Source organism: Teleopsis dalmanni, chromosome 2 (genome assembly GCF_002237135.1).
Source record: "Teleopsis dalmanni isolate 2A chromosome 2, ASM223713v2, whole genome shotgun sequence".
Classification (NCBI taxonomy): Eukaryota; Metazoa; Arthropoda; class Insecta; order Diptera; family Diopsidae; genus Teleopsis; species Teleopsis dalmanni.
The window spans coordinates 7917151-7933307 of NC_051847.1; the positions used below are offsets into that span (position 1 = coordinate 7917151).

At 29.9% G+C, this 16157-nt stretch overlaps 1 protein-coding gene across 2 annotated transcripts in view; it reads left to right on the forward strand.

Moving 5' to 3' along the window:
• The first annotated feature begins 1133 nt into the window (after positions 1-1133).
• The window catches only part of LOC119682083 (putative polypeptide N-acetylgalactosaminyltransferase 9), a 78988-nt gene continuing 63964 nt past the window's right edge, over positions 1134-16157 (forward strand). For both annotated transcript variants that reach the window (XM_038095430.1, XM_038095431.1), the window contains exons 1-4: positions 1134-1322; positions 1547-1716; positions 2103-2267; positions 7858-8051. In XM_038095430.1, the coding sequence (XP_037951358.1) occupies positions 1177-1322; positions 1547-1716; positions 2103-2267; positions 7858-8051 (675 nt within the window). In that variant the 5' untranslated portion in view covers positions 1134-1176. The remainder of the gene's footprint in view (positions 1323-1546; positions 1717-2102; positions 2268-7857; positions 8052-16157) is intronic.

Below are 16157 nucleotides of genomic sequence, written 5' to 3' on the forward strand. Positions count from 1 at the left end.
TTTTTAAATTTTAATAGAAAGAAAATTTAATTAATTATAATAGAAATAACTATAAAAAAATTATAATAACAGCGTGAGCTTTAACAATTACATTATAAATCTGATCATCTTCAATTAAGGCACCCCGATAATCCAATTTAGCTCAAATTAGAAATCAATAAGGGTTCCAATATCTCAATGGTAAGCATCATGAACGATAACACATATTACAAATAAAAATATTGATTGAATCTCCATTGCTAAGAGATCATGTATTGTGGAGCTTTAGATATTTTAAACGTATTCGTGACAAGCGTAACAGAAACATAACATAAGCATAAGATATATTTCAAAGTCTCATCACTGTTGGTCATTTATAGCCAGTAGTGACTGCAGTGATATGAATTCCCAACGCGAAGAATCATACGATATTTATTTGTACATAATTATTTAGGATTTCTGTAATGCAATAGTCCAAAAATATTCTTCAAAGAAAAAATTTCTTCTCAATATATTATAATCAGCTCGATCTAAGGTCTACAAAGAACTTATTACTTACTATACACTATAACTTATATGAATTATTAAATATGTTTAAACTATATTTATATTCTTACTTTCTATTGCTTCGAATATTATTATCTCAGGAATCCGTATAGAATTTGTACCTTATAATTATATTGCTTTATATTTGACTTAAGATATAAGTGAATAATTTAGCTTTAAAAATCTTGAAAAATCATAGTTGATGCCTTATGCCTTGCAGCTATTTTTTGGTATCTATATATGCAAAATGTTTTTTTTAGTTTTAATTTAAATGGATCATATTTCTACCGAATTAAACTATATAGTCCAATTAGGTATCAAAATATTAGTTTTTTTATTGGTTATTCTCACTGGTATGTAATTACTTATTAATTTTTAATAATTATTTTCACTTGTCATTCCTTTGGTTAACTTTTGTTTTACATCCTTGTAAGTTAACTATATAAAGGAGAAGAAAAATCATTTTTAATTAAGTGTCTTCTTCAGTGCAATCAAAGTTCTTTCACCTGACTTAAATACAAATTAATTAACTTTTAACTTTAAATATACAAAAAAAAAACAAAAAACAGCGAATGAAAATGCAATCTTCTTCTTTATTACATAGACAAACGCGTCCTAGATGCACCTGTTGGTGAAGATGCGCCAGGCGAAATGGGAAAACCAGTTACACTGCCAGCAAATATGTCAGTCGAAATGAAAAAAGCAGTCGATGATGGCTGGACAAAGAATGCATTTAATCAATACGTATCAGATTTGATCTCAGTACATCGCACACTGCCCGACCCACGTGACGCCTGGTAAGTTCATTTACCTACATGTGTTTTCACACGTGTGTAACTATAAGATAATAGTCGTATTTCCTGCATTTATGACCATTCAACATGCCCACAATTAAGTTAATTTTTTTTCCTCATTTAAGTAACAACTTTTTCTTTTTTATTGCATTAAATGCATGTTCCGCATGCGGTCGACTGGCTGTCCAGTAAATTAATGATTTATTTTATTGCTTTTATTTTCACAGGTGCAAAGAACCGGGACGTTATCTAGAAGATCTACCAGCCACCGATGTCATAATTTGTTTCCACAATGAGGCATGGTCAGTGCTGCTGCGTACAGTGCATTCAGTGTTGGATCGCTCGCCAAAGCATTTAATTGGACACATTTTACTTGTGGATGACTTTTCAGATATGCGTAAGTATAGTAGTGTGGCAGTATGGCACTATGGCAGTTCTTATAATCAGCCAAGCAGCAGCCACTAAAATAAGCTGAAGTTTGAGTTGATGGCACTAGTAGTGGCATTGGCAGTGGCACTAGTAGTGGCAGTGGCAGTGGCAATTGGAAACGCCAACTGTGATTGATGGTTACGCTGTACTCGCTCTCAGCGCGTGTTTTGCATTTTAATTTAATTTTATTTTAATTTTATTTTAATTTATTTCTTTTTTATTTTCATTTAACAATTTATTGTGGCTGATTTTCTCGCTTATTGCTTGTCTGATTTGACCGCTGTTTTTTTTATTGGTTTCCTTTTAATGTACAATATATCTTTTCTCTGTTTACTTTTCATTCACCTTAATCAGCTCACACTAAAAAACAGTTGGAAGACTACTTTGACGCATATCCAAAGGTTAAAATAGTGCGCGCACCGAAGCGTGAAGGCTTAATACGTGCAAGACTGCTTGGTGCACGTTATGCTACATCTCCGGTGCTGACCTATTTGGATTCGCATTGCGAGTGTACGGAAGGTAAGTTATTTGGACGAATTTCCTTTGTATATTGACTCTACTCCTTTTCTGCTTTTCTGGTTGATTATTTTTATAATGAAGTGCAGTACTTGCGCACGGAAGAGCGATTCCTAAAGGTGAAGTGCTGAATGAGTTGAGAATTGTTTAACTTTTTATGAGGTTGTTAGCTTAACTTTACGGTTTTAAAAAGCCTTGGGGAATTGTTTATGGATGCGGTAATAAATTTCAATGTATTTCAATTATTGAAGAAAACAAAATCCAAAGAAAAAATTAAAGAATGTTTGCTTTTTAAATTAAATACAATGCACTTTTGAGTGAAGTAACAAGATTTTCGATGCAACATTTAGAAAACAAACTGAAAATTCAGTTTAATCGGTTTAGTATAAATTTGTTTGAGATTTGTTATATATAACAATAGAATATTATGATAAATATTGTAGCAAAAAGAGAGAAAAGGATATATGAAGTTTATGAGGAATGAAAAATAAACACTGTATTATTAAAATAGTATTAAAAATTCTTAGTTTAAGTTCGTAATAAGAGAGTTTTCAATTGTAAAACTGTTTTCTTGTCTTGGATAATCATATTAAATAACAATTTAAAGAAAAATAAAAACTTACCAAAATGTAACATAGTTACTTATATATGGTTCCTATGGTTACTTTTTTTATAACAATCTTAAAAAATATGAACGGTATTAAAAATGAACGAATTGTAGATTTCATATAAGCCGATCATAAATTCTTCACAATTCTTTATTGACCTTAAAGTAAAAAAAAAATTGTATCATAAAAGATTTAAAATTAGAAAAAATTTTTTTTGTATAAAATACTATAGATCAAACAAATAAATCATTTCTAGTTCAAAATTTATGAGATAATGAAAGAAAAGGGGACTGAGTATAGTTCATTACAAAATATAAGCTATGCACATAATGCAAGGAAGAAATTTTTAAAAATGTTAAAAAAATGTATACATTCGGAACATTTGTATATATATGTAGGAAAGTAGGTATGACAGTGGCGCAAAAGTAATCAAAAGTAGTAGAGTTGCGCCGCTGTCATAAGAAAAGAGCGCAGGGCAACTCCGTTGCTTTCGGAAGTGCCAAGAAAGTTGTTTCGTGACTACACACAGAGTGAGTTGATGGTAGAGTCTTGAGAGTTGTGGTTATAGATATGTGGAAGTAAGTTGAGTAGAGATGAAAATAGTTTTGATGTTAGATGAGATATTGGTAGAACAAAAAACAAAACTAATTGAGTGCCAAGCGAAATTGTTAAAACCTACATATATAAATAATCATTGGTTAATATTCTTAACTGTATTAAATACTTTAACATTTATTAAATAATTAAAACATATTTGGAAATTGTTAAAACCTACATATATTTTTTTAAGAGTTAATAAAATTATAAGACTCTCTGCCTCTATACATACAAATTTGCTGAACCGTATTGCCCTGAGCACTCTGTATTGACTGTTAAAAATTAATATTGTTGGATTAAGTTTTACTTGAAGCCACACTAAATGAATTACGCAGATTATAAATTCGTGTATATATTCGAACTGTACTTGGTAGTGCCTAAGTAACAAAATTCTAAAAATTACAAAGAATTAATTTGTATTGTACTGTAACATGTATTGGTTTAGTTTTGTTTTTAGCTGCTTTCAAAGCAAAATATCATTTCAATTTTAAAAATTAACTTAACTATACGAAACTCATACTTTCTAGTGAGTCCAGACACCAAAAAATAAATTTGTGCTTGTTTTTTGAAAAAAGGGTAAGAAGTTCATTTCTGATGTTGACTGCAGAAATACACTATGATGTATAAAATATACTCATATCAAATGATATATAAAATATTATACTCATATCATATGATATATAAAATGTCACACTCATACAGAAAATATTCCCAATATAACACTTTTTATTATGAGATGAAAAAAACCAACAAAATGTCTTCTTCTAGTTTTTAATTTTTCTTCTTTCACACCCTACATTTCCGAGAATATTGAAATCAAATTTTCCCTGCAGTTTCATTAAATTTTTTAGATCGGGGAATCACTTTCTGATACTAGTGTAACTGAACATGAAACATCGTATGTATTTGAGTCCCATATAATTAAATTTAGTTACATATTTTTGGTTCATATTCATTGGCTCAGTTAAAATCTGCAGCTTATGATGAAGGTAGTCAAAAATCAATTGCATCACACATTTAAAATAATTATGCATTTTTCGAGATGACTGATTGATGTTTTGTGAAGCGAATGTGTTAAATACTTCGACCCGAACAAAGCTCAATGCATTCACCCGTCGACTGAATGCACTTTAAAAATCAAGCTGCAAATAACACAACATTAATTTGCATTTACCGAAAAGTAATTAATTTTTTAAAAAATTACATATTAAATTACCAATTTTATACTTTTTTATATGATTTTTTTATTCAATGCTGCAGAAATATTTACACATTTTTAATTTAAATTTTACTGCAAATATTCGTAAGCAAAGGACACATATGCGGTATGCCATGTGAAATATTCACTGAATACATGAATGGCAAAATTGTCATAAATATAATTTTCAATTTTCGTAACGTGTTATTAAACTCTCCTGTCGTCCCGCATAACTTTTATATGTGCAATGTACGCATATTGCATCTGAATGAAAATTAAGGCACGTAAACCCTATATGAGCTCATAATGATATATCGATGTTGTTGCTGTTATTATTACTGTCGGTTTCGCTGTTTTGTGAATTCAGAAAAATATTTTGATATATTTAAATTTAAGCACACAAGCCTGCCATGGATTTTGAATGCGCCGTAAAGGAAATAAAAATAAACTTGATAAAAATTTACAAATTTTTTATTTATTAACAATGAGCCCATTCTTTACACAGGAAATGAAATCAGTTTAAAATTAATAAGCTTACGAACTTTGAAGTCAGATAAAGATTAAAGAATTTATACATTATATTTCATAAAGACCACAGCACTTTTTGATAAAGAAGTAAAAAGATCAGATAAAACTTTATTGCAATTGTCATGTATTAATCAAATCAAAGAGGATATTTCTCTTTACTAAACTCTGAATAAAACATATTAAAATGCATGCATAATATGGTGTTCATACCGACACATATCTTTCGTTCGAACACGCTCTTTGCAACTCAACAAAGTAAACTTGTTTGAAAGGGTAATGCAGTGCGAATCATGCAGGGTTGCACTTAGAGCTCTAAGAGTATTTATAGTTTTTTAGAAACTGGTAGTCACTGCACTAATCCTTGTGATATAATTTTAAAGGAAAATGGGCGATATTGTTTCCATTTTTGCATTTATGCGTTACTTACACAAAACAAATTTATTCGTTTCATATGTAAACCAAAGTAATACGTATATGTCGGTGTGAACACTACTTGTCGTTAAAAATCAGTAAACATACTTCATGTGTTGGTATAAGCATATGTGTAAACGCATTCTGAAACACGTTTCACATAGAACACTACAGAGTTGCGTCATATAAGTTCTTAACAAATAAGTATTTATTGAGCAATCAAGCTATTAAACATGTTTAGTGGCTTGTAAGCAATGTTGATGTAAAGAACAGGGTCGTTATTGAGATTAATTTTATGCAGTTTATGTATTCTATTGACTTTAAAAAGGTTTTATCAAATTTTTTCTTATATCTAAATGAATTTTCATCTAACTTGCTACATCAGAGTTTCTGTGAAATCTATTTTTGCTTTGATTATAAGACTAGGATAGATAAATACATAAATACAAGTTATCTCATATACTCTAGTCATGCTGCTAGCTGTACAGACTTCACCAAGTGCTTATTAAAAAACTTGAAAACTTTTATAGTTTTTATATTTTTACTGAAGAAATGCTTTTTTTTATCCACCCGAAGGAAAAATAAAAAGTTTCCACCATGCTTCTTCGTTTTTTCATTTTACTTTTTGATTGATTTTTCTCATTTGAGCCATTTTTGGAAAATTAATGATTTTTATCTAAGTAACTTAAATCCCCAGTTGATCTTTAAATCTTGTTAGCTTTTAATACCCAAAAATAATCAAAAAAAGTAAAAATAAATTGCATGTAGTGTTGAAATAAAAAAGTTAATAATAGAAAAATAAAAGGAAAACATTTAATGCTTTTTCGTAAAGTACTTTTTTTATTGCCTAAATTTCATTGCTATAATTTAGTTTGCATCTTTTGGTGGAGAAAAAAATTAGGAGCTTAAGAGATAGCGATTGTTGATTGAGTTTATAGCATTTTCGATGAAATGTTATTATGCGAAATGAAACCGAAAAAGTAAAAACCAATCAAATAAAGTACATAGGCGCATACTTATAATATTCACCCTACTCCATAGATATACGATACTATAGCTTTGGTTCACTAATATATATATATATATAGCATTTTTTTAGACCAAAAAAATAGTATTTCAAATAGTTACGTTACAAGATACAATTTTACTTTTTATAAGGAAAAAGTAATCAGGAAGTACCGAAAAAAATCAAAAAATTTATCTTCTAAACATTTATAATACCCGTTCTGCTTATATCTTGTTGCTACAGATGCTTGAAAAAGTCGTATATGATGGACTCCCTCAAAAAGCTTTGACGTTTATTTGTTTTCTACGTGCAGTTCTTAGTTTATACTTTTAGTAAATCTTTGGAATTTAATATAAAGCCAACTATAATCAATAATTAGCTGAGCTCAGCTGATTACAGCTCATTCCATGCTTTTCGCATCAATCAGGGCTAGCAATCAAATATATTAGTTTTTCTCGATAACTTTTAATGCTTTAACATTAGTTATTGCAGGTTGGATTAGGTTATTGTAGCAGTCGGTTTAGATAACCAATTAACTTCGAGCCTACGGTTTAACTGTTTTTAATTCTAAAATATCTGAAAACATAATCACATTAGAAACTCACTCTGCTTCTAGCCATGATTGAGCAGCTACAGAAATCTCTATAAGAAAATTAGACTGTTTCTTATACTATTTTCTCCCTACAACTTCTATAGTACCCACAAGAACGTACTCCTATTCTGTCTTAATGTAAGGTAATGTACATTTAGATCTGATATATTATTAGAATGAAAAAATAGATTCATTGATAAATTAAATATAATAAATTGACTTACAAATTTCAACAGATTGAATATTGCAGTAAATTAAATACTAAATATAGTTATTTATATTTCTCTGATGAACATTTACCTTCATTAATATTCTACCTGACACTAGTAAAAATAGATATTCGCTCACAAAAAAAGTACTCTTTTAAAATTAGGATATTTCTTGATTATTTCTATAAGATAGAAAAGAATGCTTTAAAATGTGTAATGTCCACATCAACACACAGTAGTCAAGTTATATCTTTGAAAACAATCAATACATAATATTATTGATCGAGTTAGTAATATTCTTAAGATAAAGATATCAAGTGGAATCGCTATTATTTTTGATTTTTCCAAAATAGCCATATGTTTTCTTTTTCCATTTTTAAATTCACATATAACATATTTTATATTATATTTTATATTACTTTTAATATCAATTTTCATATGCAGGTTGGCTAGAACCACTATTAGATCGAATTGCTAGGAACTCAACAACGGTTGTATGCCCCGTTATTGATGTTATAGATGACACTACATTAGAATATCACTACCGCGACTCAGGTGGTGTGAACGTCGGCGGTTTTGATTGGAATTTACAATTTAACTGGCATTCAGTACCAGAACGAGAACGAAAAAGACATAAGGTAAGTCCATAGAATGTATAATATCAGAGATAAAATAAATTTTATTTTTATCTGTGCTAATATTAAACTTTTAACTGAAATGAGCATCAACATATTTGGTGAAAAATAAAAAGAATTCAAATACATTTTTTGTGTGTATCAAAAATAAACTCATTTTCTTAAGTATCAAATAAAAGAATTTCAAAGTGAACTTAAAGTTAATCCAAATCCACATGCCACATGCCAATAAAAATTCTTTACACGTATTCAAATCCTGTATCACATTAACTAAATATTTTCTTTTATGAAAAAGTTTTTATCTTATGTACTCTCACATGCATACATCCACAAAAAAACAGATGAAAAAAAAACAATCCAAACGTTTTCCGGCTTTTTGTTGAAGGACTTCCGTTGAATTTCTTTTGAAAACATTGCAGATAAAATAGCTAAGACAGGAAAACTAATATTGTTACAGCTTCGCAGGATAGTTGGAAAAACAAAAAAATAGTTGAGCGTTATTTGCGTACGCATGAGTCTGAAATTTTAGGTTTGCGGATAAAAGGACTTTGAGCACATAAGTACGCCCGCCCATCATGTCATTTCGAATTTACTCTATACGTTCGAAGTGTGGGTGGGTGCGTGTATGGCTGAATGCGTGCCATGGCACTTTATTCGGTGTAACGTTAAGACTCATGCTTTGTATGAAACAAACTCGATTGTATTGTAAGCGCCGAAACGTGAATATTTTGCACAAATTCTAGTTGGGTATTAGAAAAATCCGCTGAAAATAGTGAAACATTGAATTTCATGAAACTATGACAAAGTCGCTTTGTTGTCACAATTTCCCTGCAATTTGACTCTGGAAAGAATGCAGTACAAAGAGTTAGAAAAGTAAAGTAACTTACAGGATATCACTCTATATATAGTAATTGTGTGATAAAACGAAGTATCGGAAAATTGAATATTAATGTTATAGTATTAACACCATGAAGTTCCACTGGAAAGTAACTACTAACCTAAATTAAAATGATGCTCTCAAGAACCAATGGGATTTTGGGATTAAAAAATGAGCTATATAGAATGCTAACTTTATTTCAAAGTATGAATACATTCTTTTACCACTAAAGGCGCTAAGTTTTTATTAAATTAATAAAAATATAAATTATAGTCAAACTTCTATAACTCAAACTTCTATAACTCGAACTAAAAATAGTGCAACAGCGTCTTAGAGTGCATACATTACATACATTTCTGCTTCCTTAACTCGAACTTCTGTAACTCGAATTTCTTTAGAATTCGAATAAAAATATTGTCACGTGCCAATAGGAATATGGGAAAGTGCATTCTATAAGTCGTATTTTTATTACAAGTATAAATCCATCTAGGTGTGAGGGGAAGTCCCTTTTTCCAAATCAAATGTTTCAATTCTTTCTTTCTTATGTTGCTTCTTTGTGCAAATGCCAGTCCCTGGCAAGTGGTAGTCAAACGATAACGTGCTGCTTTTTTGGTCAACTTTCTACATGGGACAAACAGGACCACAATCCTTTAATTTTCTTGTAATAACATTGATAAAGACCGTGAAATGATGTGAAAGCAAAGTAAATAAAATAACTTCCGATGCTACTCTAAACTATGATATTATATAGAGCTTGACAATGAAATTTGTACATCAAGCTTTCTTACAGCTGACGATATTATTGAGCATTATAGCTCTATCTCATTATAAAGGATACGATTCTAAGCACAACGAAAAGTGATGATGAGGGTTCGGTGGATGAAATTGTTCATTAGCCTTCAAAAATGAAGTAGAAGACTCATTCAATATTCAGAATATTTATTTACAAACGAATGATACTACTACTTTAATCACACTTGATCACTTTTAGAGTTCAAATAAATTCGAATCTCTTTTTACTAAAAATAAGAAAAAAAATTAAAATCTTCATTATAAATTCTACTCTGTACTTGCAAATAAATTAACATCTTAAAATGTAATTCTACTTTCTTTTAAAAATAAAAATGCTCTAACTCGAAGTCTGCATAAGTCGAACCTTTTCTTTGCGAAATGGTACTTCAAGTTATGGAAGTTTGACTGTATTAGTTATTCTGTAATTTTAAATATTATGATGTGCAAGTATTTTTACCGTGATTCTTATATGTAATATACCTATTACATATTTCTAATGGTTCATTTGATTTTTATACTCGTAGTTATTGTTGTTGTTTTACTATTTCCACTCACTATAAGCTTCTGCATTTTGCTCATGACAAAATATTTGATTTCATGCATTAAGCCCGAAATACCTTCACACAGTCGTACGCAAATGTAAGGTGGCAGCACTACACATTAAACAAACACTGAACTAGTTTACATGTATGTAGCATTTGCAATGTTAGCAACAGAAGTGTTCGTGTCCACAGAGATGGTGTCTGTATGTGTATGTGTGTTGTACTACGTTGTGTTGCGTGTGTGCGCTGTGTTGCGTGTATTGCATGCGTCAGGATTTCTATGAGCTTTTGTGCTTATGTTGAAATTTTATTGGAAAACTTTTGTGGTTTTATGAGTTCAGGACCAAATGCCTAATCGTGTATATGTACTTTGTGCGTTATGCGTTATGCGTTGTATAACATAATATGCGTGCAAATGCGTTTTATTCTAAGTCTACCTTAGAAAATACACACTAGGATTTGTGTATTTTCCATTGAGTTGTGCATTATGCTTAGTTTCAGGGTAATTGGTTTAATACTCGGTCACAATATTCAAGTACAGTAAACCCCTCTATAACGCGGTAGATTGGTTCCGGGTATACAGACGGAGCTAATTATCAACTTTACAAATCCCTGCATTATGTGGGGGAATGCCCGTTTTATACGGGGGATTGAAATCCCGTAACATGAAAATGCGTAACATGAAAAGGGTGCCGCGTTACAGGGGGGTTTACTGTATTTGGTACCATATGAGTTTCATTCGTTTCTGTTTTGGCTGTCATAAGTTCTTTGGCTTTTTATATTATACAATATTTTATATTATTTTAACCTTTTTGTAACACAAAAGTAAGCACTTCAGTAACGGACACAGTGAACGGAAGCATAAAATAATTTAAAAAACTCGCAATGCGATAAACTTTCATTTAAGCGCGAATCATAAAAAACAAAACTATTATTATTTATATATAGTTTTTCCCTGAGGAATGCCAACAACAAATAACAATTTTTTTTAGTAAGAAAAAATTATTGTATAAAGCATAAAACATTTTCACAGCTGTTTTATTAATGTTGGGGAAAAACCATTTACAAATTTTATAGGCGCAAGCGTCGTTGCCGGATTTTGTTTAATATTGTTGCCATAAAGGTTAACATCTACTATTGTTGCTAAATTCTGTTAATAGTTTCGCTGTAAATCTACCAATATCTTGACAGAAGAGCAGCAGCTGCAATTGATTTTCCGTAATATATTTAATGCAATTTAATATTTGGGAAATAGTTTTCCATTTCTTCCTCGATATTGAAAGCTTAAAGTTTTGTTACTAAAGTTAATAAAATTCCTAGAAAAACTCAACTAAAAGTGATTGTATAAGTTTTGTTGCGGATGCAAAATCATAAAAATATTTAATGTTTTTTATATACAATTTAAATACAATAACTTTGATTTTATATTCACTTTATTTTCAATATAAAAGTTTTTCAATATATGTTAGGATAAGTAGAACTTCACAATTCAATAACTTGAAGTTGCTCCTCCGCTTGTGCTGTGGCAAAGAATTTCAAACTTGTTGAAAACTTAATGTAAAAAATATGCAAACTCAAATCCAAATCCAAAAATTGTTTGAATTTGTTTGTTTTTTTTATAGAATCTTTTATTTTGAACATATTCTCGGGTCACCAAAAAAGGAACAAATAATTGTAGTAATTATTCTTTGCCGTAATTTAAAGTTCAAACGCATAAGTTTTACAACTTTGGTCACTTTTAACCTCAATGGTAATAGATAATATGATTCTTTTTTTGCATAAGAAGAAAATTAAATGATACTTTTTGGCAGAATGTGTCCTAAGTTTGAAATAGTTAGAGTTTTTGTGCAGAAGTATAATTTGATGAACTTAAGAAGAGGAAAAGTAACCAAGGATGTTAATCGTCTAGCCGAAGCAACTGTTGAATATTAATTGCTGTATAGACAGGTCATTGTCTGGTCGCATCATACGCGCACAAACTAAACCCTATTCACAGCGATGCTTCTAGGAAATGCAACGAGCTGGATGCAAAGGAAACATTGGAGCATCAGCTGTGTAACTGCCCGGCTCTCTCGAGAACTCGACAAAAATACTTGGAGTCAGTTTTAACGGACTGGAGCACATACCTGAGGTTTCTGTTGAAATTCTAATAAAATTCGATAATTACATGCACACAATCGCTAAAATATAAGACTCTGATCTGGTATCGCAATGGACCTTAACGGTCTACGTGTTGCCTGTTTGAACTACCTTCATAACCTAATAATTTAAGGAGCTCTAAAAGTAGAGTGAAGTATGAGAGTAAATTAACTATTATTGAAATTAGACTCCTGTAGATTGTAAGATTCGTTAAAAAGACCACTACCTTCAGGAAAATAATACAAACAGTGCACTCACTTTTGAGTGTATCCGCGAACACAAACTCTAAACATTTTTTGAATTGTTTCGGAATTTTTTAATATACTGTTCGTTTAGTGTTTACTGCTATCAGAAATGACAAACAGTACACTACCACATGTTCGGTACTTTAGTGTTCTTTTTTGTTCACTGCTACAAAAATGTAAATTACTATGATAAATGCAGTAGTGTTTTTCATTCTAAGAGTAGTAGGAAAAGCAAGAGGAGCAGTAGGAAAAATTGAATTTAAATTATAAAATTAAATTAAATTAAATTTAAATTAAATTAAATTTAAATATTACTTTCTAACAGTGAACCTAATTTAATCGATTAGTGTTTCAAGATGTTGATTTTAATTACAGCCTGTGGTTGATACTTCCACAGTCATTTTCTTTTGAGATGAAAAATTTTTCATGTACGAGTATTTTGGTTTAACTATGAATATTTTTTTATATTTTAAATTTAAAGTTTCTAGGCAATTTCATGCTTGAATATTTGCGGTGCAGCATTGCATGTGTATTCTTTCTAAAATGAAATACAATCATAAAATTTGTACATAAATGCGGTGGCATGGACTACACAATATGACAGCTTTATGCTGAGTTCTGCCATTTGTAGTCCTACATAATTCAAAGTTCTGCAAGAAGTTTTGAAAAAAACTCATTCGAAATTGAATGAAAAAATATCTAAAACTGAAATTGCCATGTCGAGATAGAACTGAAAATTCATACCATAAACGTGCTATGAATGGGAGCTTATATATATTTATATTTCATACTTATTTATTTATACATATTTTTATAAATATAATTTATTTTATATATAAATGAAAATCTGTGCAGAAATACATATATGTTTCTTTATTTGTGGCAAAGATATTCTTAAACTTGGAGCTTAGATGAAATAATGTAATACATTTTCAACACCAACAGTTGTAATATCTTAAGTATATAAAAAATAAAATTGCTTTGCATATTTCACAAGAATTTTCATGTTCTGTGAATGTGGAAAATGTGAATGTGGAAATGTAAAAATGAAAATACGTTTGCTAATAAAATTTGATAGTCCAACTGGAAAATTGAGAATGCGGGGGATGTGCGTAATGTACTGCTGCGTTAAAGGCAATAATAAAAGAGTATCTGTTGAAGAAGTAAATAATATACTTAAGATACTTATATCAAATTTTTCCAGTGAAAGAGTTTTAATGGAACGACACACGTGTACAATTCTGAATTTTATGGTCCAACTTTCCTGCGTTAAGAATTTTTTAAATTGATCAAATTTTTCTGTCTTCGTTTGAATATCTATTCTGAGCACAGCACTAGTGAATATGAGTTCCTTTAAACTATCGCATAATATTTAGTTGCAATTATAATTACTTCTTCAAAATTTCCTCATTGCTTCAAAAGTTACTTGATATTGGATATTCAATTTAATGTACTACAGGTCTATATTATGTCCTCACACAATAAGTCTGACTAAAATTAAACAAGCGAAGTTATTGTTTGTCTGGAAGTAGGTACATAGTATAATAAAAATGATCATATTTTTATCATCAGGACAGCTCTTGAGTGCTTTATGTCTCTAATCATCTTAAAGTGAATATTGTATTTTATTACATTTTTGTAATAGTTGTAAACTATTCAAGTTTTATATAAAATAGTTCTATTAACAATTATGGGATTACCGTAATAATATGTGATTATTTTTAAAAACCTGATAATTTGTAAACAGTTCTTAAAAATCACTTTTCTATTGTTATTATTGTTAGAGGATGTGGCACTGCGACGGTCGGGTCTATTATTCCCCTTTTTTGGGTTTAAAGTAAGTCTCTAAGCCATGTTGCGTCAATAAAAAGTAGTATAGAACCTACTTTACAGAGTTTTATTGCCTCTTCCGTTAGAATATATAATATAAGCCTATTCCATAAGCCTATTCCGTATGTGCATTAGCGCATGGCATTCTAAGAGCACATGTGTGGCCGATTCCTCATTCTCTTCACAGAATCTACAGTTTGCTTTCATATGTATACTCAGTTTCGTAAGGTGGTATTTTAGTTTACAGTGTCCTGTTAGGATTTCTGTGATGATTCTAAGTTTTTTTTTTGATAGGTTCAAACAATCCTGGTATCTCTTGTTGTTATAGGTACCAATAAGTGATTTGGATTGTGTTAATTCTGGTATAATATCTCAGCAATCCTCTTTATTCTGGTTCTGGTTTTAAATCCAATAATTGTTGTTCTGTATTAGAATTTCCTAAATAACTAAAGTTCATACAAGTATAAATCATGTTAAAATATTTCTCAAAAAGACATTGTTTTGGGTGTCGTGAAACAATATTTACTTAGTAGCCCTCGTGAAATACTATATGGTTGATATTATATTTTCGTACAGAGCTTATTGAAATGCCAATTGCATATTATGGAATTAGCAAATGTACAAGTAAATAATTGCTTACGTCCTTAGTGAAATTCTGTATATCCTTAGCTGTTCTCTATAGTTTCATAACTGTGTGGATTGGGAGAGGTTGGCTTGTTTAAAAGTATATGTTTGTTACTCAAAACATTTACAAATTGATTACTTTTAAAATTTAAATAAAAGATAATGAAGTGAAACAAGTGCAAACATATTAATATTACATAAAGTTAATATTTAGTTTGTTTTTATTGTACAGTAAAAGTGAATAAAACAATTTTCAATCAATTTAAAATATTTTCACTCATTTTAAAACAATTTGAAAGAGACATAAAAGGACTTCAACAGCTTCAACATTTCATTACTTCATTATTATTTTAATATTTACTTTCAATATGATCTTTTTGCTGTGACCAATTTTATATTTGGCAAAGTTTTACGTTGCAGATAATCTCCATCCGAGACTCTTGAAACTCAGCCTAAGTTATTACAGCAATTTGGGAAATTGTTAGCAAATATTCTCGTCATGTTGCCAAGTGTTAATATTCTGCTTTGTTTCTAACAATAAAAATACAATGGCTGTTTCATTACTTATAGAAATATATCTTCCATTATATTCCCTTTTATTGTGTGTACTTGTGAGGCTTGCATAATATTTATAAGTAGAATACATGATGTCAGATTTAATTTTCCAGCAGACGCATTTCCACTTAGGATAGCAGCAGAGAATCCATGCCGGCAAAACAACGTCAACATCATCATTATCATAATAAATTTTCCTTTGCATAAAGAATCCAGAGCGAAGACAATGTTTCCTTCCGGTTTTTATTACGTTCTTATGCATAGTATGAGTCCAAAATGGAAGTTGCAAATATAAAAGCAACTAAAACAAAATTGTTATTGTGTCTAAAACATGAAACGCTATATATTATATCTAAGCAAGCTGTAATCGGTGCTATGTAAGGATTAATTTTAAAACCATATATAAAACCATGTCATATGCATACTTATATAAGAGGAAAAGGTTGAAGTTATAGAAAGAAAATCGTAATAAAAAGAAAAAATGGAAAAATAATAGATAATAAAA